Source organism: Mauremys mutica, chromosome 15, assembly GCF_020497125.1.
Source record: "Mauremys mutica isolate MM-2020 ecotype Southern chromosome 15, ASM2049712v1, whole genome shotgun sequence".
In the NCBI taxonomy this organism is placed as follows: Eukaryota; Metazoa; Chordata; order Testudines; family Geoemydidae; genus Mauremys; species Mauremys mutica.
In genome coordinates this window covers 3168885-3195123 of record NC_059086.1, presented here as the reverse complement: position 1 = coordinate 3195123, position 26239 = coordinate 3168885, and the positions used below count along the sequence as shown (strand labels likewise).

The window sequence follows — 26239 nt, the reverse complement described above, 5'->3', positions numbered from 1 at the left end:
TGGCTGTGACTCAGGGGCGTGGAAGCGGGTGCAGAGGGGGTGTGGGAGGCGGCAGCTGATCTCATTTCCGGCTCGCTGCACCGACGCCTGAGCCCTGGACTTTTCAGAAGAAAACCAAATGGGTGTCTGGGCACAGATGTGACGCCCCCTCCCCCGCCCCAATCTGCTAAGCCAACCACCTCCTCGCGATACAGGGGGGTCAATTCTGCTTTTCACAGCCTCCCTCGTTTCCTGCAGAACTACTGAGCAGGGACTCAGGACTCCTGGGTTCCAGGCTCAGCTCTCCCCTGGGGGGTTTGATCTCGGCGCTTGCAGCCCCTCTCTGCCAACCCAAGGTGGGGGAGGGGCTCGAGACATTCTCAAAAGCAGGCTTGGGACCTTTTGAAAACTGAGCTCTACGTGTCGTCTTTACCAGGCTGGCTCCCCTGTGCTCTGGAGGGGGTGGGGGAAGAGGGGAACTGCTCCCTCTGCCGGTAAGGAATGGGACGAAGATCTAAGCCCCTTGTTTTGAAAATGGGGAAAATGAGGTCAAGTGACTTGCCTAAAATGAGAGAGTCCATGGAAGGGCTGGGAACAACCCAGGAGTCCTAGCTCCCAGCTCTAACCATTAGACCCCACTGCCTTCCCAAAGCTGGGAATAGAGCTCAGGAGTCCTGGCAACCAGCCTACCTGCTCTAACCACTAGTTCCCCCCCCGCCCCATCATCCCTCTGAATGCCAGAGAAGTGAGGCCTCAGGTTCACACAGGAAGTCTGGGGCTGAGCTGGGACTTGGGAACCCAGATCTCCCCACTCCCAGTCTTGGAGCTTTCGACTGTCCTTCCTCCCCTCTCTAACTCTGACCCGGGTGCTGCAGGAGGGTCTGCCATTAACATCTCTGAAGCTGCTGTCCAGGGGCCTCTGAGGCAGTCAGCAAAGGGGGGGGGGCTTTTGGGCGGGAGACATTCCTCCACCAGGACTGAGACCTTCCAACTCCCTCCACAGGGGAGACCAAACAGCCTCAGGTAAGAATGTTTGGTCCCCACTAGCCCGGAGGGGGATTTGAATCAGTGCCCTAGCAGGGGAAGGCCACACCTCTCAGCCACCCACCTGCCTTCCCTTTGCCGCCTGACCGAGATCCTCTCTACCGGCGCCTGGGCGGGCACTGTGAGCTTTGCACACCTGCAACGGCGGCAGCTCGAGGCTGCACAGGGGGGCTGTCAGTGGGGTGCCCCGTTGGGAGATGGTGGAAAGGGGGAAGCTGGCAGGTGGGGAGGGGTCATCCAAGGCCCCCGCTCATGGAAACTGAGTTGCAGCAGCCTGGGTTGAGTGAGCCGGTGCGTTTCCTGGGCTGAGCCAGCCGGTACCGCTGCGCTCGTCCGCTTCCTGTCTCTGCGGTTAGAGAGCCGGTGTGCTCTCCCCCGAGGAGCCCTTTGTCGATCGTGTTCGCGTCTCGGCACATCCTGGGGGACGGGGGGCCGTGCTCTGTTAAAGCCGCCGAGCTGCAGTCACTGAAGCTGAATGGAGACCGGACAACTCGTTTCACTTTTGCTTCCTGTTCTTAATGCACTTGGTTCTGCTGCACTAATAGCCCTGGAGAACGAGGGGCTGTGTGTGCCCCCCAAGCAGGTACAGCACAGGTCTGCCCCCCCCAACACATTACCCCCAGCAGGCTCGGGCCTCCCTGCTGGGATGCATAGGGGGGTGGGGGGTGCTGTTCCACTGGGGACTCAGATCTAGCAGCCTGCTCCAGGCAGATCACGGGATGTCAGATAGTCATCGACTTTGCTAATATGGTTTAGATTAGAGCCAGTCCCTTAGGGGGTAGGTAGGTGGAGGGGAAGGTTTCCCCCCCCCCATCCTGTTCCCTGGTCCCTCGATCCAGCCAGTCCCCCCTACCTGGGCCTGGATTGCAGGTGGTGCTCCCCTGAGCTCACCAGTCCCCTCTGAGCTGGGGCTGGATTAGAACCAGTGCCCCCTAGAGGGGAAAGACCCCATTCCTTGACCCTCAGTCCTGCTCGCAAATGCATTCCCTATTTGTAACCGTCCCCTCCTGTTTTCTGGATTTGTTTTGCTCCAGTTTAAACGCCTGCCCTCCAGCCCGGCAGGTCCCCTCCAGCAATCCTCCTTCCCCCTTTTGGCTTTCAAGCATGCTCGGGTTGGGGAGGCGGCATCTTGCCAGCAGCTGCCTGCAGCGAGCTGACGGTCTTTGCCGTGTTTGCAGGACGCCCTCCTAAGCGGAGGCTGCTCCGAGACCAACAGGTGAATAGGGGCCTCCCTTCCCCACGGCCACTCATGTGGTTATCGCTTTAGCTTTGGCCTCAGCTTCCATTCCCAGAAGATCTAGGGCTGAGGGGGCGACCGATTACGTAGCCTCAGGGTGGGGAATGGCTCTGTCTCTGCTCCCTCCGGCCCTCTCGGTCAGACCATTGTGAGCATCTAATCTGACCTCCTGCACCTTAGCGGACACAGAACCTCACCCACCGACTCCTCTGATAGACCCCTAACCTCTGGCTGGGTTACAGACCCTCCTCTAAAGACTCGAGTGTCAATGGCAGATTCTCGGTCACTGGTTTAAACCTGCCACTGACCTGTGCCCCGGGGAATCGTGAGTTCGCATCCCCATTGCAGAATCATCTCATCTGGGCGGGCTTCCCGCCCCACCGCTGACTCTTCAGATGCAGGGCAAGGCTCGGAAAGTCCTCTCGCCATGCGCCACGAGCAGGGCAGGTTTGGGAAGCAGCACGAGGGCATCCTTCCTCGCCGTGGGACCCTGGGCTATGTAGGACAGAGCGCTCGAAGCTTCCCGCTGGCTTACCTGCCGCCCTCCCCCAGCCTGCTTCTCTGGCCCCATGCTGGAAACTCTGCTGCGAATTAAGCCCAGGGTTAGTAGAACTCGAGTGAGCAGCCCCTGGGTTTGCTTGAGCGTCCTGCATGCGTTTGTAACTAGGTTAGGACGCGTTAAACGCTGGGGCTTCAGCGTCTACACTGCATTACGCCTGCCCGAGTCCAACCAGCTGTATCCCAAACTTCCTGTGTTCGTGGTGCAGGGTGGGAAACCTTGACTGGCCAGAGGGCAAAGAAAATCAGCCTGTGGGATTGTGGCAGGGCCGGCTCCAGGCACCAGCGGAGAAAGCACGAGCCTGGGGCAGCACATGCTAAGGGGCGGCATTCCCTCCATTCTTGGGGCAGCACAGTCCCAGCGGTTTCATTTATTTATTTTTTTCGCTTGGGGCAGCAAAAATGGTAGAGCCAGCCCTGGATTGTGGGATACTTTTGATGGATTCCCAGAGTCCAGTGTGGCTGCGTCTACACTGCAAAGCAATGGGGCTTGAGCCCCGGGTTCCGGCTTGACTCTGGCTCGGACGCTCCATCCCCGTGGGGACCTGGGATCAGCGCAATTTGCGTGTAGGCAGAAGTGGGGTTAAGCCTGAGCCTGAGTTTGAACGTGGAGCTTATGTTGCAGTGTAGACGCACCCCGCAGGTGGAAAGCTGTGTGGCCCAGATGCAGCAGGGGCAGCTCGTTCCCAGGGCTCGTTCGCTTCTTGGCTGTCCTGCCGAAGTTGCCAGTCCAGGGGCTGCTGAACACTAACAGGGAGGGGGAGATCAAGGGGGGCACGTGTGCCAGGGTGTGAGCTGAGACTGGCCCAGCTCATGTCACGTGTGAGCCAGCAGTAATGTGATGGCTACGGGAGTAGAGCGCTAAGGCACAGATCCTGCAATCAGCTGAAATCAACGGAGTCAGGTGCTTAAACACCCGCCAGGATCTGGTCCTAAGTATCTATCCAGCCTTTCTGAACAAGCCCTCTGGAATCTGTTTCTTTGGCTTGCGGGATACGCTTGTTTCAGCTTGTCGGGGTGACCTGGGGATCCAAGAAACCCCCCTGTCCAGGGGACAAGTGGGACAATTTGCCCCAGGCCTCCCAGGGGCCCTTGAAATTGCTTTGCCCCAGGCCCCCTGAATCCTCTGGGCGGCCCTGTCGCTGTCCCGTGTTTCCCTGCAGCGCTGCTAGCCCCTAGCCAGGCAGCAGTAGCGTGACAGCTGGCTAAAGAACCCTGCGATTGCAGGAGCAGGGCTGGCAGCCATGTCAAAGGTGTTTGCTCAGCCAGCTGTGTGCTGTGTGTGATGCTCTGGTCCCGCTGGGGTGGATCCAACTCAAATATTAGATGGGGCGGGGGGATCTGAGTCCCTGAAGTGTCCTTTGCCCTATGAAACAGCTGAGTCCCCTTGTTCAGCAAAGCTAAGGTGAAGCAAAAGGTCAGAGTGGTGTTTGCAAAAGGCAGAGGAAATCTCTGAATGGGGTGGAGGGGAGGGGGATCAGTCAGGGGAGACGCTGCTCCCAGCTGTAGGGTGCTGAAGCCGGTGACGGAAAGGCACTGATCTCTGACAGCGGCGCCTGTGTGACCTGCCGTTCCCATCTGGGGCCCTCGCAGCCTCTCGCTCCTGATTTGCAACTCCCCATGTTCTTCCAGCCCGGGGTTCCCCACCCCACCCAGCTCTGCTGATGTGCCCCGATCCTGACCCACAGCCCTGCCTGGGGTCCCTTTACACCCCTCCCTGCTGAAGCTCTCGACACCCCCCTCCCCAGTGCCCCCCACTCCCTGCTTAGCTGATGCCCAGCCTGCAGCCTCCTTCTTTAATGTTTGTAAAGCCCTTGGAACTGCTGGGGCAGCTGAGTTTTGCTGGGGGCTCGAGTGGAGCTAATGCAAGCCTGGAAAGACTCGGACATGAGGGAATAAGCCCTCGTTGGATTGCACCTCGTTGCTCCGGATGGAGGTTTGAGGGGTGGGTGGGTGGTTGGCTGGCGGGGAGGAGGGGGATTCAAAGTCAGTGGCAACGTCTTTCCCAAATGACAGGCTCCGTTGCAAGAGCCACATGCAGAAAAACAGGCCAGCGCTTGTTTGGAATGGCTTGGCCTAGCCCGGCTGTTCAGGGAGATGACCTGCTAGCCTGCCTCTGCAGTGACGGTTTAAACCCAGCAAGCCAAGCCCCTGCCCTGTTTTCCAGGGACACGCCCGCCCGGGCAGTCTTTGAACCTAGCCAGTCTCGGTGGTGGGTGTTTGGAGGGAGGGAAGCAGCCAGGAGCCTTTCAAGAAGAACAGGAAAAGGGTCTGATCTCGTTAAACCCATGCTGGTTCTCAGATGTCCTGTACCGTCCCCCCTCCCCTGGTGGGGACGGCAAAACTCTTCTGGGAACAATTGAGTTAACACCCCTTTCAAAGCGTAAGCTAGAGGCGGGATGTGCCGATCAATGGAGCAGCCGTGTCACCCAGGGCAGGGGGCGGGCTGGGCGCAAGCTGATCTGCGACAACGGGAGGTAGGATACCAGACCCGAGAGGCCTGATTTCCCAGCCTTCTGCTGCTGGGATGGTCCCTCGCCAGGGCCAAGTGGGGATGAAACGCTTTCCAGTCGGATCGGTAACACTGGGCACCGGTGATGGAGAGTCATGCCTGAGGGATGGGCACTGGAAGTCTGAGGTGGTACCACGGGATGTTGGAGATGGTCTGGGTGCTCTCGGTACACCCCAGCGCTGTTGCAGCTTGGCATGCCAGGGCTCTGGGCCTATGGCAAAGGGGGCACACGCCCCCCGCCCCTCCTAGAAGGAGGCACGTGTAGCTGATCTTCTCAGACGAGGGCATGGGGCCAGAGGACTCCTTGCCGCAGCGGTTCTGTACCCTGCCTGTGCCAGTGCCCCCTGCCGGATCCCCCTCGCCCCCAGCACAGCCTGAGACTAGAAAGTGTTGGGGGTGGGAATGTCACTGATTTGCTGCCCTTTTCAGTGCCCGGGCAAGTGTTGGGGGATTTAGTACAACCGCAGCTGCCGGGTCAGATTCACGGGCGCGTCAGCCACAAGTGATTCAGCGCTCGCTGCCTGGCTACAGGCCTGAGCGTGAACCTGGCAAGCCAGGGGAGCCCACGGGCGCCTTCACCTCCCCACACACACACCAGCTTCAAGGAGCTTCTTCTAGCCGTCAGCCTCTTGACTGTGCCTCCGGGAGCAGGGGAAGGAGATGGGAGCGTGGGCCCATCCCTGGGGATTGCGGCAGATCCGCCTGAGCAAGCGGGAGAGGGGGGGCATTTTCCAGGAGCCTGACACGTGCTGTCAGTTATGAGGGCCACCCGTGGACCAGCAGGGAGCTCAGCCCCTCCGTGAGCAGAGCGGCTGGGCGGGATTGGCTGCACCCCAGGGAGCACTCGCTCAGAAAGGAGGGTCTGGGAGAGCCGCCACAGCTGTGAGGGGCTCACACAGGCGGGCAGGGAGGAGAGGCAGCTGTCACCTGATCTCCTCTCCCTTGTGTTCCTGCTTGAATTGCTGGTTGGCTTTAAAGCCGGGCGGTTTAGAGAGCTGGCTGGAGTCAGGTACTATGAAAGCGCCTCAGCCCAGCCCCACAGCCCCCCGTTGTTTCCATCCCCCAGCCCTGGGCTCCCCCCATGCCACCTGCAGCGGCTGCTCCCCTCCAGCCAAGAAGAAAAGCGGAGGGAGCAGCTGTTCCCTCCCAGCCGTTCCCAGGTGGGCTGGGTTGGTGAGGACACTGGAAATACCCACAGCGGGAGGTCATGTCCCGCTGCCTCATTTTGCTGAATGATCCTCATGACTCCAGTCCAGCGTCTCTCCATCCAGACAGCGGCCGGGCTGACCACTTCCTGCAGCTCGCGCAAGTTTAAAACCCAACGCCTCCCGCAGAGCCTTTAACCTCTAAAGCACCCGCCTAGATCCAGCCTGGATCCTAGCGAGTGACTGGGCCGGGGGCTGTCTCAATGCGTTTCCTAACAGGACCAGGTCCTGGACCACCTCTGCTTTACAATCCCCACCCTCAAAGCCGACACTAGCAGCCTCAGCAGAGAGGCCAAGGCTGGACTGGATCGTGGACACACGACTCCCCTCTCAAGCTTTTAGGCCACGTGTGGCAGCGGTCTACTGGAGAAGACACTGGGCTGGGAGTCAGGACATTCCTGCCTCAGCCGCTGATGCAGCCCCGGAATACTGGATAGTCTGGTGCTTCTGGGAGTGGCCTGGGCCCGCCCGCACCTGTGTGACCCCGTCCACCCGGGCATGATCTCAAGCGGCTTGGGTGATACCGGACAAAGCCACACCCGGTTTTGTCTCAGGACTGAACACAGGACAAGCCATAGACAAATAGGGCCGTCCAGCTTACTACCGGACAAATGGCCAGCCTACTGCTGAAAGACCTTTCGTCTAGTGGAGAAAGGCAGAACGGAAGTCCAAGCCGGACAAATTCAATTGAGATATACGGCACCGATTTGATTTAACAGTGCAGGTAATCAAAACCAACTCCCAAGGGAAGGTAGGTAGTGGGGTCTCTCTCTTGATGGCTTCAGATCAACAGTGGTTTCGTTTCTGGACAAGACGCTTTAACCAACCAACCATCGAGTTGTGGGGCTCGATATAGCGATAACTAAGTGAAATTCTCTGGCCTGTGTGATTCAGGAGGTCAGACTCAATGATCTAAGGGTCCCTTCTGACCTAAAAATCTATGACCCTGAGCCAATCGCTGTCCCTCTCCATGCCCCCAACCCTCTCTCAGTCTAGTCTGTTTAGACTGGAAGCTCGCTGGCGCAGGGACTGTCTCTTAGACCGGGGTCTACTTTTGCCAGTATGATAATGTTGGCTCAGGGTGTGATTTGTTTTTAAGGACAATTTTATATCAGCAAAAGCCCTGGTATGGACAAAGTTATACTGAGAAAAAGTCCTTTTACTGGGATAGCTAATTTTGTTTCAATGAACTGGTATAAACTATACTGGCAAACCACACTGCTGTTTGTAGATGCTGCATCTGCTCTAGGATGGTTTGAGGGTACCACCAACTCTTTTTTAGTGTAGGCGAGACCTAAATCCCTCCCCCCAGCTGATTTAGCTATGCCAGCAAAGTCTCCAATGAGTCACAACTGTGCTGACAGACGAGCGCGTCTGTTGGCTTAGCTGCTGTCGTTTAGGGAGCTGGCATTGCTAAGCTAGCAGAACTCCTTCTGTCAGCACATGGTGTATCTCCACTATGCCAGCATTGGCTCTGTCCTGTAGACGTGGCCTAAAAACTGTATGTCCAGCACTTACCACAATAGGTGCCACAACTAACACTGCTAGCTGGCAGACCGGGGTGTGAGAAGCTTGCTTTGCTGCCCCACATGCTGTCTCTATCCTTGGGATAAATATGGGACTCCGGGGTCATTATCCCAGCACTTAAAAGCATCAAGGAGAATTTAACATTTTAAAGGCCCTTGCCTGGTTTAATCCTTCTTTTGATCATCCCTGCAGTACATTTCCTCCTTATCTGCAGCAGGCAAGCAGCCTGTCGCCTCTCAGCAAGAACCCTTCCCAACCCCGTAACTGCCTACAAATGGCTTTTATTGTTCCCGCATCAGCATAATTGCTCGTGTCTTACCCCTCTGTAGAAACCTTGCCATCTCTGAAGCACTGTAGGCAGGATGTGTCAGCCTGGGATGAGCTGTTTTAAGTATGTCCCTTTCTGATGGGGAAAAAATGCTTCCCACAAGAAAAGGAAGCTTTTTTTTTAACCTCCTTAATTGGGTAAAGATGTTCTCTTGGCATATTAAAGAAACCACCAGCTGCAGAGATATAATAATGGGGTTTGTGGAAAGCAGAGGAGAAATAGGCAGGAACTGTACAGGGACCTTGCTCTCCAACCAGAAGTTATTTTGTAAAAGTGATGACTGGCTTACAGGATCGGAAAATTAATCTGATCAGTATGGTTGTAAACTTTTTAAAGCGGGATCATTGTCTTTAAACCTAACCTTCCCACCCAGCAGGACCTCGGCATTACACTAATAATATTCCCTGCCTGAAAAAGCTACATTAAAAGAACGATAACATTTACAAATCAGTGAATGCCAAAGGTTGCCCATATCACCTTAACTTTGCCCCGGCCCCTTTGAGACAGTGTTCTGCTGCTGTCTGGAAAATGGTGCCCCAAGCTGCCATTTCATTGTTTTGCAAATTCCATACCAAAACCTACATGTTAAAGTTGCAAAGTCAAGCTCTTGAAAGGAAATGCCAAAGAGAACGTTGCCTGTAAAACTCTGTCCCTATCTATGTGCATTGTGTGTTATGGGCAGGTCAAAAGTTTTCTGCTGAAAATATTTTTTGGTGGAAAATTGGGTTTTTGATTAAATGATTTTTTTCATGAACAGTGTCTGCTTCCCTTGTATCAGAGGGGTAGCCGTGTTAGTCTGGTTCTGTAGAAGCAGCAAAGAATCCTGTGGCACCTTATAGACTAACAGATGTTTTTGCAGCATGAGCTTTCGTGGGTGAATACCCACTTCTTCGGATGCAAGTAGTGGAAATTTCCAGGGGCAGGTAAATATAAGCAAGCAAGAAGCAAGCTAGAGATAACGAGGTTAGATCAATCAGGGAGGATGAGGCCCTGTTCTAGCAGTTGAGGTGTGAAAACCATTAAACTATTTCAAATTTAATGACAATATATATCTCCAGACCAGTGGCACCGCTATGGGCACCCGCATGGCCCCACAATATGCCAATATTTTTATGGCCGACCTGGAACAACGCTTCCTCAGCTCCCATCCACTCATGCCCCTTCTCTACCTACGCTACACTGATGACATCTTCATCATCTGGACCCATGGGAAGGAGACTCTGGAAAAATTCCACCATGATTTCAACAGCTTCCACCCCTCCATCAACCTCAGCCTGGACCAATCTACACAGGAGGTCCACTTCCTAGACACCACGGTGCAAATAAGTGATGGTCACATTAACACCACCCTATACCGAAAACCTACCGACCGCTATGCCTACCTTCATGCCTCCAGCTTCCATCCCGGACACACCACAAGATCCATTGTCTACAGCCAAGCACTGAGGTACAACCGCATCTGCTCTAACCCCGCAGACAGAGACCAACACCTAGAAAATCTCCACCAAGCATTCTCAAGACTACAGTACCCACACGAGGAAATAAAGAAACAGATCAACAGAGCCAGACGTGTACCCAGAAGCCTCCTACTGCAAGACAAGCCCAAGAAAGAAACCAACAGGACTCCACTGGCCATCACATACAGTCCCCTGCTAAAACCCCTCCAACGCATCATCAGGGATCTACAGCCCATCCTGGACAATGATCCCACACTTTCACAGGCCTTGGGTGGCAGGCCAGTCCTCGCCCACAGACAACCTGCCAACCTGAAGCATATTCTCACCAGCAACTGCACACCACACCATAGTAACTCCAGCTCAGGAACCAATCCATGCAACAAACCTCGATGCCAACTCTGCCCACATATCTACACCAGCAACACCATCACAGGACCTAACCAGATCAGCCACACCATCACCGGTTCATTCACCTGCACATCCACCAATGTAATATATGCCATCATATGCCAGCAATGCCCCTCTGCTATGTACATCGGCCAAACTGGACAGTCTCTAAGGAAAAGGATAAATGGACACAAATCAGACATTAGGAATGGCAATATACAAAAACCTGTAGGAGAACACTTCAACCTCCCTGGCCACACAATAGCAGACCTTAAGGTGGCCATCCTGCAGCAAAAAAACTTTAGAACCAGACTTCAAAGAGAAACTGCTGAGCTCCAGTTCATCTGCAAATTTGACACCATCAGCTCAGGACTAAACAAAGACTGTGAATGGCTTGCCAATTACAGAACCAGTTTCTCCTCCCTTGGTTTTCACACCTCAACTGCTAGAACAGGGCCTCATCCTCCCTGATTGATCTAACCTCGTTATCTCTAGCTTGCTTCTTGCTTGCTTATATTTACCTGCCCCTGGAAATTTCCACTACTTGCATCCGAAGAAGTGGGTATTCACCCACGAAAGCTCATGCTGCAAAAACATCTGTTAGTCTATAAGGTGCCACAGGATTCTTTGCTGCTTCCCTTGGAAAATTTCATTTTTTTGTAACAAAAACAAAACAAAAACAAATGCTCCCAAACCAGAAGGTTTTTCAGCCAACCCAGGAAAAATTTCAATTTGGAAATACTGCTGCAGTGCTTCATGGGTTTTGTAGCTTGGGTGCCTCATGTCATTAATCTCCGCTAGGGCCTGGACCCCCCCGTCAGACTACATCTCCCATGGTGCACCAGGACCAGGGACTCCCATCCCGCAGAGAGGGGACTGCGGTGTATGCCCCAAATAGTTTACAATTTAAGTGCAAGATGTCAGATGGAGACATCCCCTTCTCATTGTCCAGCATGTGCGCTGAATGAGGCAGGGGGCTTGGGAAAAAATAGTATGTGCTGATGCAATTAAAGATGGTCTCAGTGTACACGTGCAAATGGGTAGAGTTCAGGTTAATTGGGGACTCTTAACTTGGTCAATTCCTGCTAGAGGAGCACTTCAGTTTGAAACCTTGCAGTGGTTTTCACACATTTTTTTTTATATAAAATTTCCGAGGTTTTTTATTTGTAAAAGGAAAAGCACCAACCCAAAATGATCCCACCGGGTTTGCTTAAAATCACAGTAGAACAGCGCAGAACGGACGCTTGCTGTGGTAAGGGATCCGGGCTCAGATCTGCGGCATGCCCTCAGAGAGCCTATGGAAGGAGAGAGGGATCCTGAACCATGAAACAGCTGAGCTTCACGGGGATGAGAGGGGAAACGGCGCCGCGACGCCGCAGTGTCAGAACCTCACCATGCTGCATGCTGCGCCTTGAGGAGACCCCCGGGCTGAAGGCCGTGGGCCCCTGGGGCTTCAGGCAACCCCCCAACTCGGGCTCCCGGAGGCGACCCTCGCCCCTGCCTGGAGCCCATGGCCTTGAGGCAGCCCCAGGGCCTGTTGGCCCTGGGGTCTCACAAGGCTCCACCCTGGCTGAGCCCCTCCCTCTCAAGCCAGACACCCCCCCGGTGAGCCCCTCCTCCTCCTGATTGAGCCCCGCCCCCTCAAGCCAGACCCCCCCCCCAGGTGAGCCCCTTCCCCTCAGTCCCACCTCCTGGCTAAGCCCCTCCTCCTGACTGAGCCCCTCCCTCTCAAGCAAGCCCCTCCCCCTCAATCCCCCCTCTGGGCTAAGCCCCTCCCTCTCAAGCCAGACCCCCCCAGGTGAGCCCCTCCCCCTCAATCCCTCTCCTGGCTAAGCCCCTCCCCCTCCTGACTGAGCCCCTCCCCCTCAAGCCAGACCCCCCCAGGTGAGCCCCTCCCCCTCCTGGCTAAGCCCCTCCTCCTTCTGACTGAGCCCCTCCCCCTCAATCCCCCCTCCTGGCTAAGCTCCTCCTCTTTCTGATTGAGCCCCTCCCCCTCAATACCCCTCTCTGAAGCCCCACCCCCTCCTGACTGAGCCCTTCCCCTTAACTCCTCCCACCAATGGGGGCCCCGCCCAGGCCTCGAGCGAAACGGTCTCTGCTGCTGGTCAGCCCGCCCCAAGCCAGCAGGAGACACCATTGAGACGCAGGGGTCGAGGCTGACCTCCAATCAGAGCCCAGAAGAAGACGGGTTGGCTCAGGAGGGCGCGCCGAGGAGTTGACAGGCAGGCAGTAGAGCCAATGAGGGTGGCCAAGGCACGGATGATCTGGTGAGCGAATAGCTAATACGATTAACAGGCAGGAATACGAGCCAATCTTAGTGAAGAATTTATTGAGTGACGTTCAGACTAACCAATGGAATGTCGGAAGCGGCAGAAGTGCTATACGGTCAGGCCAATCAACGCCCGGAGATTATTGACTGACGTGCAGACTAATCAATGGAGTGTCGGAAGCGGCATAAGCGTTGAGACGATAAACCAATCAGAATCAAGGGTGTTTTGAGTGACGTGAAGACTAACCAATGGAGTGTCGGAAGCGGCCGAAGGGAGCCAATGGCTTTCGGTAGAAGAAGGCGGAGTCTGTGAAAGGCCGTGAAGATGGGCGGTAAACCGTTTAGACAGACAGCGACTTTAGCCAATAAGCTCGGTGGGCGGGAGGATGGACGCGACTTGCAGCCAATGGAGAGTGGTGAGGGCTATGATAGGCAGGAGAGCGGCCGAAACAGCGCGGCTGGCAGGAGATGGCTAAGCCAATGGCGACGGAGGGCGGGGTGGCAGTTGGCGAGGTGAAAGGACTGGCCAATGAGCGTCGAGGGAGCTCTGAGTGGCGTGGGGCCTGCCCAATAGGGGCGTGTCCAGGCACAGGCTCAGATTCAGGCGCCATGTCGCGGCGGCGGTGGCGGGGTCCGCAGAGCGCGGAGGGCAGCGGCCGGGGTGGGGAGATGGTGAAGATGGCGGCTGCCGGGGGCGGCGGCGGCGGCTCGGGCCGGTATTACGGCGGGGGCGGCGAGGGCGGCCGGGCCCCGAAGCGCCAGAAGACGGAGAACGCGGAGCAGCAGCAGCATGGCCCGGGGGGCGGCGGCCCCGGCGGCGGAGGGGGCCCTGGGGCGGCCGGAGGGGTGAGGGCAGCGGGGGGGGGAGGCGAATGAGGGAGGGTCTGGGGGCCTGGGCACGGAGGGGGCAGCGAGGGGAGGGGTCTGGGGGCCTGAGAGTGGTGGGGGGAGCAGCGAGGGGAGGGGTCTGGGGGCCTGAGAGTGGGGCGGGGCCTGGGCACGGGGGGGGGGGAGCAGCGGGGGGAGGGGTCTGAGGGAGAGTCTGGGGGCCTGGGCACTATGGGGAGGTGTCCGAGGAGTCTGTGCACTATGGGGGGGGCAGCGAGGGGAGGGGTCTGAGGGAGAGTCTGGGGGCCTGAGTGGGAAGGGGCCTGGGCACTATGGGGGAGGGGAGCAGCGGGGGGGGCTGAGGGGCCTGATGGGAATGGGACCCCAGGGGGTGCAGGGGGAGGGGGCCTGTGTAGGGAGGCAGTAGGGCAGGGAAGGGGCAGAGAGCTGGAGGAGAGGGAGATTAGTGTGTGGGGATGTGGGGGGTAAGGGTGGAGAGGAGTTGGGAGCAGTGGGCTGTAGGAGAAAGGTGGGCAGGGAGATGGGAGGTTTTGCAAATGGGGGACAGTGGGGTTTGGGGCCCAGAGGGGGGACTTTGTGTGTCCCCCCCCCCATCCATTGCTCCCTTGGGTTTGGAAGGTATTTGGGCATCTTGGTACCTGCTATTCTTGGCAGTGCCCGTAGGACAAAGATCAGACCCACCCATAGTACAAGACCTTCAGGGGAAGCTTGTGGGGATCTTGTCTGGCAGCACATGGGGGCTGAATCCAGACTCCCTCCCACCCCGCCTATACATACTCTGCCAGTCTTTGTGTGGTGTTACATAGAGGGGAATAAAAGCTCGTTTGCCCAATGCATTGGGGGCTCAATGCCTGGCATCATCTCTAGGGTGAAGGCATGATGCTTCCCTGCTGTGTAGGGGTTCATGGGGCTGTCCCTTAGCATTCTGGGAGTATCTTCACTGACTCTAAAGCAGAGAGAGAGTGTAAAACATTTTTTAAAATACTTATTTGCCTTGTGCCTTTAGGAAAACTATGATGATCCCCACAAAACTCCAGCTTCTCCAGTTGTCCACATCAGGGGGCTGATTGATGGTGTTGTGGAGGCCGATCTTGTGGAGGCCCTGCAGGAGTTTGGGCCCATCAGGTAAGGAAAACGTGTATTCATCCATGTATGATTCAGTACTAATTTCAGCTTTCACATTTCTTCTTGCATTAATTTTAGCTAGACACTGAAAACAATAGTTGTTAGTACAGTTAAATGTTAATTAGCCTGCTGTCCCTTTGCTGTATGTTTGAAAACTAACTTAGGTTCTCGCCTCCCTAGTTATGTGGTGGTGATGCCTAAGAAGAGACAGGCCCTGGTGGAGTTTGAGGATATTCTCGGTGCCTGCAATGCTGTGAACTATGCAGCAGACAACCAGATCTACATAGCAGGGCACCCCGCATTTGTCAACTATTCCACCAGTCAGAAAATATCCCGCCCTGGAGACACAGATGATTCAAGAGGAGTCAACAATGTGCTGCTCTTCACTATCCTAAACCCCATCTATTCAATTACAACGGTGCGTGGTGGTTCTAATTCCAGGTTCCCTTAGTGTGATAGACCTCTCTAACCCTGGAGCAATCTGAGTCCATCCCTGCAGAATGCATCATAGCCCAAGTACTTGATTGCATATACCAATGCAAGAGGAAGTTTGAGACATGTTAGGGGGAGAGGGAAAGCTCAGTGGTTTGAGCATTGGCCTGCTAAACCCAGGGTTGTGAGTTCAATCCTTGAGGGGGCCACCTAGGGATCTGGGGCAAAAATCAGTACTTGGTCTGGCTAGTGAAGGCAGGGGGCTGGACTCAATGTCCTTTCGGGGTCCCTTCCAGTTCTATGAAAGAGGTATATTTCCATATATTAATTAAGGTATCTCTGTTTGTGATCTTGCTTTAAGTTTCTGAATTAGTTTGTGCAAGCCCGCCTAACTGGGTGAAATGGGATATTCTAAGGCAAATGTAAGGGAATAACGATTACACTGAATCAAAATGAGAGAGTATATTTGCAGTTTTGGATGAAGAAAAATTACTAGCTAGCCACGTAGAATACCGATGCTATAAAACCTCAGTCCTCAGTTTCAGTGGTGTTGGTATCCTAGTGCTTTTGAATGCAGACTGTAAATTGTATCCACATCTTGTGATGAGGCTGCAGGCAAGGTCTGCTGCAGATTGCTTTCTATGCAATGTCATTTCTTAAACTCTTCTTAAAGTGTTCCCTATATTATCTTGTCTCCTTCCCTTCCACAGGACGTGCTGTATACCATTTGCAACCCATGTGGTCCCGTGCAAAGGATTGTTATTTTCAGGAAGAATGGTGTCCAGGCCATGGTGGAATATCCTTTTTCACGTGCTCTTCAATGTTTGTCCATATTTTATCCCACTATAGTTAATCCTAACTCAAAGTGTTGGGTTCAAACTGAATTGTTGAAGTGTGCAGATTATAGCAGATTAGAAACCCGCCCGCTCCAGTGCTTTCTTGTCAGAATGCTTATACTCCAAGTGAGAAGTTATTTTGAATGTGGGCACAGGGGACTTGCATTTTGCACGTCCTTAACAAAAGATGCTTAATTTAGAAATAATATGAAAACCCACTACTCTTATTGTGGGTATGGCTTTGTGACTGCAGCAGGCAGCTGAGAGCAAGAAAGTTCTGTACTTGCTTCTACTACTGATTATTTACTTTGGACACGAGTACTTTGATCCCTCTGCCTTAAATCTCCAGCTACAAAAGGGATCTAATGATTATACTCACAGGGGTGGTATGGTTTGTAAAGTGTTATGCAAGCACAAAATATTACATGGAGCCCTTTTAACAGCAGAAGAGAGAACAGGAAGGAGACATTAGCAGCCTGCCTACGTGAGGATCTCCTCATGATTGGATCAATTATCCTGCTCCTAAAGACTTGTTACGTATGTCTGTACTAAATATATTAAGTATTCTAAAAATTTCCTTAATGTACTAAACGTTTGACTCTGTGCAGAGTGCGCAGAGAGCCAAGGCATCTCTGAATGGTGCTGATATTTACTCTGGGTGTTGCACTCTAAAGATTGAATATGCCAAGGTAAGTGTAACTGAAAACATGGATAGGTCCTTGATGAGTTGTGCCTGTCAGTATGTTGGATTGAATGCAGAGCGTCTGTACAAAATTGTATATCAGAGTTGTGGAAGAACTAGCTTAACTCTCTCAAACTCACACTTTTTTCACAATTTTGTCCTCATCAGAAATACAGACCTGTACCTCTGTGGATATAAAAAATAAACAGGGAGACAGTATTAGAGCAGGAAACTTAGGGCTCCTTTCTCCTTACATCCTTGGGAGGAAGAGTTTTCTTGTAGTGGTTAGAACAAAGGAATGGGAGCCAGGACTCATGGGTTCTGTACGTGGTTCCACCACTAACTTCCTGTGTGAGCTTCAGCAAGTCACTTCTCTCTCTTTTTGAAAATGGGAATAATTATCTAACTTTTGAGGAAGCTGTAAGGTTTATTTAGGGTGAAGATTGCTTTGAGATCCTTGGGTGAAAGGAGCAGTAGTATGGCCATCTATAGGTTTTTTAAATTGTTCTGTCCTGCCTAAAAGTCCCACCGTGAAAATGAGTAATGGTAGGGGTTGTTGTTTTTGCAGCCCACACGTTTGAATGTGTTCAAGAACGACCAGGACACCTGGGATTACACAAACCCCAATCTCAGTGGACAAGGTAACCTTGATGGACTGCTTTGTAACTATACACAAACTTTGTCAGTCAGTTGACTCGCGCACTTCATATCTGACTCATGTTATGTAATGCCATTGGCCTGCCTCCTAACTTCAGTTAGAACTGTACCTAAATTCAAACATGATGTAGGCCAGTGCAAAATAGAGTGCTTGTTCGGTTTATCTTAAAATCAAACGCTTGTCACCGGGGAGTCTCACGGGTGGCTTACACTATGTATTTGCTGCCTGACTTCATCTGTTAAATGTTCGGAATTAAGGAACCCTATGCATAAGTGGTTTTAAGGAGTTTCTGAGCATGGGCAGTCTTCAGGGGCAAGCGAGGGTTTAGTGCCACTGCTTTCTTACGTGGAAGATTTACAGGTTGTCACCTGATGCAGCTTGGGGCTGTTTGTGCCTGACTTTCAAAACTGAGCTGTTAAAATTGCTAGTCTTTTCATTATGCTAGAAAGTAACAAGAAAATTCTCCTTGAGCTGTTGGCTAGTTCTCACACAGCTGAAGGACGGTGGAATGTGGGGCTGGGTTATAATTCACAGGCACATGGGTGAACATTTTACACAAATGTAACTTGAATATGGAGGGAAACGCAAAAATCTGTAAAAGACTGTCTGCTCCCATCTTTGGAAGCAGTGAGGAACAGATCCCTTTCCTTTCCAAACTGAGTGCTGCAAATTAGTTACACAGAATCTGTGTGATGCTGAACAGTGTATTATTCAAATTGCAGCCATAGATCTCTACTTCAGACTCTTACAATTACAGTCAAAGCTTATCTGGAAACCCCTTGCTTGGGTTTTTGAAACTTCTGCATACTGTGTGGTGGAGTGTGAAATAAACAGCTGGTGTTGAGTTACCGTTTGAGCAGCTCTCGCATCAGTTGAAGTGGTTGCATCTCTTTTGTTTCCCTGTATATTTTTTTTAAATGGTACAATCTGCTTGGCAGTATTGTCTTGCTTCGTGTTTAAAACCAGGGTGTGGAGCTATTTGTGGTCCCAGCTGATATGAGTTTAGAGGGTCCCCCCAGAATTGGGTGTACTCTAAGGAATCTTGGAAAGGCTACTTAGGACTCCTGCCAGTCCCTGCCATGTTGCATTATTGCCTCCAAAGGCAGTTTTTCCTCCTCATTTCATGATGAGAGGTGTAGCCTCAAAGGGCCCCTGTGCAGTATGGCACAAGGTGCTGAGTAAGTGCCTGGCAGGCTGGAGTAATTCCCACGTGGTGGACACCCCTGTTTTTAAAAGAAAACTTATTAATATACTGAAGCAAGCAATGGCATTACATGACTTAACAAAAACATAAACAAATTTCTCCTCCAAGGTACATAACTAGAAGATGTGCAGAGCCGCAGGGGCTAGTTGCAGGGCTGTGCATTTATTTAGATGCATCTTGGCTTTCCTGACATGAGGCTGGGAAATGAGGGTGGTGTATTATCCTGGCCTTTCCCAGCTCTGAGCAGTTATTACATATAACCCTGGGGGACCGTACTACAGTGGACGTCCCGAATTGGCTGTGGCCTGCCTCTGCACATTCCTCACACCACACAGTGTAGAAACCTCACTAGCTCTTCCTGGAGAAAACATGCATCATCCTTACGTACCAGAAACAGCAGCAGATTGAGCTCATTACATCAAGAACACAACACCGTGGTCCAAGAAACATCTACAAGCACAGAGAGAGAGAGAGAGAAAGAGGCGCACCATGCCACAGCAGACATTATTCTTACTAATCAAAGCAAACAAAACTCTGAACCCAAGAATGTACACAGAACTAGGAAACACAGAACAGAGGGTTCTCAAAACAAGTCCACCAGCGCATTTCGGAGAATGGAATAGATCTCAGTGGCCATCCAAGACATAGGATGCTCTCCATATCAACATGGTTTGGTTTGGGAGGGCAGTTTTTGTTATACTGCTTTCCTGCAGTCCTCAGCTGCCAACATATCAGCGCCAAGTGGAGACAAAAAAAACAAACCAAAGGCACACAGATACCTAAGAGGCTGTAGCTGGGGTGTGCAGTCTGGTGCACGCGTGCATAACGGGGGCATTTGACCCAAGGCACATTCCATTACAGAGGAGACACGCACACTGGAGAACTACACAGAGCCAGAAGCACCATTTTGTTACAGCACCACACAAATTCAGGAGATGAAACATGGAAGGAACACTCTCATTTATACACCTTTATGTCCTCTTTCTTGATATCTTCTGAGGACAAAACATCTGTGAGACCTTTTAAAGATTTTACTTTTTTAAAAAAAATTTTGTAGCAGTTTTGTGCCTTTGACTTGTATTTATGACTCTGAAACCATGTGATGCAGGGTCGCAGTGTATGTTTGATGGGACGCCATCTTTCAGAACTGTGCTAACTCACTGTTGAAGCGTCCAATGGTAAGAGAAATACAGAATTTTTATGTGACAATGGACATTGTACTGTGTACTCCTGCTGTAAGTAGCCCTTTTCAATCTTTGTAATGACTGATTGTTGGAATAAACCTGTATGAAACTCAGTTGTGTTTTAAAAAAAACAAAAAACCTGTATGATTATGTGAATGTTACGCATTGTATATGATGGCTCATTTTAACTTACTACTGTTGCTTTGCTACCATGCTTGTATAAGTCTCTCACTTACTCCCTCTTCCTCTGTTTGGGTGGGAGATATTTTGCCATATTTTTTTTCCCCCATTGCTATAAAGAATTAGCAGTGTCCTGGAGGCAGGTGTACTTCAGTATTGTTTCAATCACGAAATCAACTGGGACACTCTTCCTTTTGTTTCTTTCCCTGGTCAGTCATGCCTACTTTGTAATCAGCTTTGAAATGCGCCCAGCTCTCTATTCAGGTGAAGCTGGGAAGTCCTGTCTTTGTTCTAAGCATTTTACTCAGACACAGATTGTGTTACAAGATGCTGTAACTTGTCTGTGTAGGTTCAGAAATAGGAGCTGTAATCATGACTGTGTGACAGCAGTTCTAACAAATGAAACTGCAAGTGTGTGTCCTACGAACTAACCTCTTGTTAAAATAGGCCAGTCTGGCCCATTAGCCTAGGGCAGCATCATGTTGTAGTTCCGTGGCTGGGATCTCAGCAGAGACAGCGCTGCCCCAGCCAAAGGGGTATGTAGTCTGTGCTTGGAGCAGAGTTGGAAAACTCTGGAGGGAGCTGGATCCAACTGTCCTTGGCCTTTGAGGAGAGTCAGTCCTCGTAATACCAGGCCTTGGGTGAAATGGAGGCCCCGTGGGAGAGGAAATTTAATCTCCCCCTGCCAGACAAACCTTAAAGTGTTGGAGGCAGTTGTTGGCTAGAAAATGGCATAAACCTCCTGGGCAGCTGGGGTTACCATGTGATTTAAAAGAATCTAGGACTTAAATGACTTTGGTAGCATACAGGTAAACCCCAGGAATACAACCTATTGGAGCATTGTTCCTCTCTGGTTAAATTTTTAACTTATCCTTCTTTCTCTAGGGGATCCTGGCGGTAACCCTAACAAGCGTCAGAGACAGCCCCCTCTCCTTGGGGACCACCCTGCAGAATACGGTATGGATCCGGTGCGCAAAGCGGCTTTGGTGGGAGTGTTTTGCCCTAATGTTTATGGCTTTTCACTACTCCCGGTGTCTCCACAGGAGGACCTCATGGTGGATACCACAGTCATTATCACGATGAGGGTTACGGCCCTCCTCCACCGCACTATGAAGGGAGAAGGATGGGCCCTCCTGTTGGTGGCCACCGCAGGGGCCCAAGCCGCTATGGCCCTCAGTACGGACATCCTCCTCCCCCTCCTCCGCCCCCGGAGTACGGCCCTCATGCTGACAGCCCTGTGCTGATGGTGTACGGCTTAGACCAGTCCAAGATGAACTGTGATAGGGTCTTCAATGTCTTCTGCCTCTATGGGAATGTAGAAAAGGTGAGAGGGGCAAATGAATGGCTTGTTCTCCTGGCCTTGTGTAGACTGATACCTTTGATCCTTTACATATGTCTGGCAGAGAGTTCTGGTTCCTGTGCTCGGGCTTGTGATTTTTGTTTCTAAGTAGCCTTACTTGCTTCCCATCAAGTCTGTTGGGCTTGGATTTGAAATTGGTGGTGTGCAGTTTGGCTGTGCAGCCAAACTCCTTTATAGTATGGATGGAGCAATCCACTAAACTCCGATGAAGTGAAATAAGCAGAGCTTGAAGGCCGGCTCTGAAATGGATCGGTCTGAAGCAGTTTAGTTTAAATGTGTAAAACCCAGGTTGTTTGCAGTGTTGTAGTTGTGTTGGTCCCAGAATATTACAGAGACAAAGTGGGTGACGTAATATCTTTTATTGGACCAACTTCTGTTGGTGAAAGAGACAAGCTTTTGAGGTGTAACAGACCTGAAGGACTGTGTAAGCTCGAAAGCTTGTCTTTCAGCAACAGAAGTTGGTCCAATTAAAAATATTGCCTCACCCACCCTTTTTTCCTCAAACCCACGTGATCTTCCTAAATTTTCCCTCTAATGAATGTAAATGTCCTGGGCTCATATCTTAGGTGAAGTTCATGAAGAGCAAGCCAGGTGCAGCCATGGTGGAGATGGCAGATGGCTATGCTGTGGATCGAGCAATCACCCACCTCAACAACAACTTCATGTTTGGACAGAAGCTGAACGTGTGGTGGGTCTCTTTCCAGATGCTTTGTGGTCTCGATGTCTTGTGAGATCTCACGCGGGGAATTGGATCCCCAGCAGAAAGCTATGCATATAGTGACAAGCTGTGCATTTCTCTGCTTGTAGTGTATCCAAGCAGCAAGCCATCATGCCTGGTCAGTCGTATGGGCTTGAGGATGGTTCGTGCAGCTACAAGGACTTCAGTGGCTCTCGAAATAACAGGTTTTCGACCCCAGAGCAGGCAGCCAAGAACAGGATCCAACATCCTAGCAACGTGCTTCACTTCTTCAATGCTCCTCTAGAGGTGACAGAAGACAACTTTTATGAGGTAAACTTGATTAGACTGTAGAGTTTCCGTCAGCTCTTCACTGTCTGATTAATATTCTTCCCTCTTCTTCATGGTACAGTCTCAGATTGAATCTCATACCTTGCTTTTGCATACAGCTCCTAGCTTGGTGTGGGGCTCCATCCTGATGGACTCCTCTGGGTTCTGTTGGAAAGGATCCATTCAGTAATAATGAGCTTGGAATGTAGCTACTGTTCATGTGTGGCTAGAACACGAGATGGAACCCAATTTTCCTGGGTAACCCTTTTCCACTGAATCATTTACTTGCTCAAGGTCACTTCCCATCTCTTGTCTTGTTCCCCCTCTGCCAAACAGAAGAATCTTGACCTCAAATGGTGGTCGAGGTTTAATATGATGAACTACTTTGAGAGCTTGAGGGGATTGTCACTCAGTGAGCACATGTACGCACCAAGCAGAAGCCTTCCATGTTCTGTCTCTTATTCAGTTGGTTTTGCTCTGTGTAAGGGGTGTTCTGTTTCATGAGGCACAGCATGCGGGGTTACACTGTAAATTGTGAACATTTCCAGTGACCCGTAGTGTGTGGCTTTAAAAAAGGCAAAGATAAAATTCCCATATGATAGCTGTTTTGATAAGACTTAGTTTCTGATATGGTGCCCAAACTATTCAATGGTACCTTTCTGAATTGGAAAAACTCTTGCAACTTTTTAACTGGAGCATTCTGATATAGGCTCTGTAATGAGCAACCAAAGTGTCTACTTAGTTGAGTACATGGAAGGGTGTTAATTATTTGTATTACCATAGCACTGAGGAGCCCGCTCATGGATCTGGATCCCATTGTGCTAGGCGAGTGATAAATTTGTAATCTATTGGCCTTGATGAAGTTTGGCTTGTAGATGATTGAGCTGTATTTACGCTTTGATTCTCAAAGCTGTTGTGTTACTATCTCTGAATACTTGTCTGTCTTCCCACTAGATCTGTGATGAGCTGGGAGCGAAGAGGCCAGCTTCTGTCAAAGTGTTTTCAGGGAAAAGTAAGTAAGCCTTTAAACATGGTGAAACTTCCTGTAGGGACCAGGAAAAAATGGTTGCTTAGTCAGAGGTGGGCTTCTAGTTAAAGGGGCAACAAAATTATACAGGGAAACCTTGGGGATGCTCGTGAGTGACTGTTTGACAGTCAGATCTGGAATGCAGGCTTTAGTCTAGTCTCACTCCTCCTGCTGGTAAGGTTGGGTCACAGATGGTAAATTGCGTGGTACTGCTGTGTTTGAGTGGCATACCCAGCTTTAGTCATTAGAGTTGCAGTCTTGAACTGCGGTTTAGAGCCTTGGCCACCAATCCTTTTTTTAGCAAGCTGTCCGCACATAAAGGGAGATGAGAATGAACATGCATTAGCAGAAGCCACTTGGGTAGATGATTTCCCCTTTTTACACTGCCTTTCCATCAGAGGACTGGCTTAGGGGATGGGAAGACGAATGAGTACCTGTGAACGGAACCTGACCATATAAAAACAGGAAGGGTAAGGAAATGGCTCGAGTGGAACCAATCCCATTAAACCACTAGATTCAACCCAACAGAACCTTACTGAGTTTGGTATGTGGGTGGCTGGGTGGTGGTGATGGCCTGTGACAGGAGGTCAAACTAGATGGTGTCCTTTTGCCAGAAGCTGGGAATGGGTGATGGGATGGATCACTTGATGATTGCCTGTTCTGTTCATTCCCTCTGGGGCACCTGGCATTGGCCACTGTCAGAAGACAGGATACTGGGCTAGATGGACCTTTGGTCTGACCCAGTATGGCCGTTCTTATATTCTTTGATGATCTGGTGGTCCCTTCTGGCCTTAAACTCTGACGATTAACACCTCCCTCCTTAAGAGCAAATTCAATAATATGCATTTAAGGGAGGTGTTACTGCAACCTCAGAGCTGCTGTTACACTGCAGAGGATGCCAAATGCAATGTTCCCAGTCCAGGTGCCAGAGGCTGATCAGAATGGGGCCCAGAGCTCTTGTATAGCAATGTGGATCATTAGAATGTGTTGTTGTCCTACCTTGTTCTGCTTGTATAGTGATGTACGCACACTTGTAACCTCCAGTGTTCCGTCCAGGTGAAAGAAGCTCCTCTGGTTTGTTGGAATGGGATTCAAAAAGCGATGCGCTAGAGACCCTCTCATTCCTGAACCATTACCAGATGAAAAATCCAAGTAAGCTGTGCTGTGCCTGCACTCAGGCTTTGGGGGGCTCTTGTCTTAATCTGTCAGGCTGGGTTCAGGAAGAGGGGACAGTGATGGAGCATATGCTTTCCTGTAATTCTGTCAGCAGCCAGACTTGGTTAAGCTACAGTTAAGATTGTTGATGCTCATCACAACTTCTCATACAAACAACTGTAAGCATCACGGGAGAGTTTTAACAGGATGTGGTCAGAAGCCTGGTCCATTAAAACCTGTGATTCATTGTCATCTGAAATTGCCCTGGCTTCTGTCAGAGGGAGTTGCTATACTAATAGGATGGAGCATTCCCATCTTCTCCACTTCATGACTCTGTTTGAACTGAAATTCAGCATGCCGCACTCAACAGATAGCGTGGGTGGGAGAGTGCACGGTCCTGCTGCCTGGGAGGGAGCTGGGACTCTGGAGGGTTTTATTCTCTGCTCTGTCATTGACTTGCTCAGTGACCATGAACAATCCTACTTAATCTATCCACCCATCTGCAAAAAGGAGATAATACTTCTCTGTCGGGAGTTAATGCCCATAAAAGCTTTTAGATCCTTTATACTAAAAGGTGCTAGACTTGAAAAAGTAAATCTCTGGGGCAAAAAATAAACTATCCTGTTTTGTTCTCATCTTAGATGGGCCGTACCCATACACGCTGAAACTCTGCTTCTCAACTGCTCAGCATGCCTCGTAAGTGCTGCCCAGGTTGGGCCAGGAGCAGGGGATTCCTTCCGTTTTCTGCTGCCTTTGAAAAAGTTCTTGTATTCCTTTTTTTAATGCTCCAGTTTAGTAGAGGCTACCCATAGCGAAGACATGTCAACTGAGAGAGGTGAAGTGGTCTGTCTCCCAGATACCTTCAATTTTTAAAATGATTGTACATGTGATTTGTTTTCCCGTTCATATTTTGTGCTGCCTGGTGTTACTGGCACATTTCAATAAAACCGTTTGGAAAATAAATATTACCTGTGTTTGATCCTAAATATCAGAGTTACATCAAGAGCATCTTCCCTTAGGCTCTTGAGGTTAGTAAACTGAGAATGGTCTGCGGCTTTCCCAGTCATCATAGGGAACAAAAGCAGGTCGTAACTAAGAGCTTTAATTTGTGACATCACTCACCAGTGTAGGTTTGACACGAAAGACTTGGTTAGTTTGAAACTAGCCCAAACCTTCTCCTGAGACAAGGTGTTAATATCCAGAGAACCACTTGCATGTTCTTGATGTTCGTTACTTTGTTTTTTCGATTTTTGAAGTGCTATTACTGAGTACTGTACTGCTAAATAAAGCTTGTTTTCAAAGAGAATTCGCCATGAGTGGGATATGGAGATTTGTTTGCCATTAGGTAGAAACCTTATGCCATAACTATGCGTGGTGCTTTAGGTGGAAACCTTACCTGTTAATGTGTATAACACCATGAGTACGCAGCATGCTTTAGATAAGACAATGTCCCTTTCTGAGCCTGTATGATAGAGTAACAAAGACTACAAACTGCAGCCACATAATTGCCAAATTAAAGAAAACTGGAATCTGTCTTCAAAAAAAAAGAATTCCTGAGTCAGATTTAGAGTGAATAATGAATGCTTTGAAATGTAATTCATTGAGGAGGTTGGGATGATTATTTTTTTGGAATGTTACAGACAACAACTTAAACAGATCTGGTGTTAAAGTAACAGCATCTTTCATCATGAAGTGTTCTACAACTATGCAGCGTCAGGGAAATGCAGCAGTCTTTGGGGTGTAGGTGATTAGCCCTCCCCTACCGTCATACAGTCTGACATGGAGGTTAAATCCCTTCTTTGAAAAGTATTCAGTGGGATTTCTGATGTCTGTGCCATTGAGGCTTCTCAGGTTTTCTCTGAAAGCCCTGCATGTGTGACTGAGTCAATCCAGAAACTGTGGTGTACATCAGTAGTTCTGGAAAACAGGGTGTACAGAAAGCTGACAGGTAGCTGGCGTTGTTCCCTTTTTTCTGTTCTTTCAATTATATTAAACAGCTGAAAACACACTAACTTCTTACTGTTACTTCTCCATGTAA

General features: G+C 50.7%; 1 protein-coding gene across 2 annotated transcripts; it reads left to right on the top strand.

Moving 5' to 3' along the window:
* Window positions 1-13136: 13136 nt before the first annotated feature.
* On the top strand, window positions 13137-25164 carry HNRNPL (heterogeneous nuclear ribonucleoprotein L). 2 transcript variants are annotated; one of them, XM_044988565.1, is made up of 13 exons: window positions 13137-13349; window positions 14359-14477; window positions 14658-14895; window positions 15620-15705; window positions 16338-16434; window positions 16996-17068; window positions 20539-20610; window positions 20697-20977; window positions 21580-21701; window positions 21821-22022; window positions 22974-23031; window positions 24103-24198; window positions 24843-25164. In XM_044988565.1, exons 1-13 carry the CDS (start codon window positions 13173-13175, stop codon window positions 24899-24901), a joined length of 1680 nt encoding a protein of 559 aa, XP_044844500.1. In that variant the 5' UTR covers window positions 13137-13172; the 3' UTR covers window positions 24902-25164. The 2 variants fall into 2 exon arrangements, with proteins under 2 accessions (XP_044844500.1, XP_044844499.1); XM_044988564.1 differs by having other exon boundaries at window positions 13138-13349; window positions 24091-24198.
* The last annotated feature ends 1075 nt before the right edge of the window (window positions 25165-26239 follow it).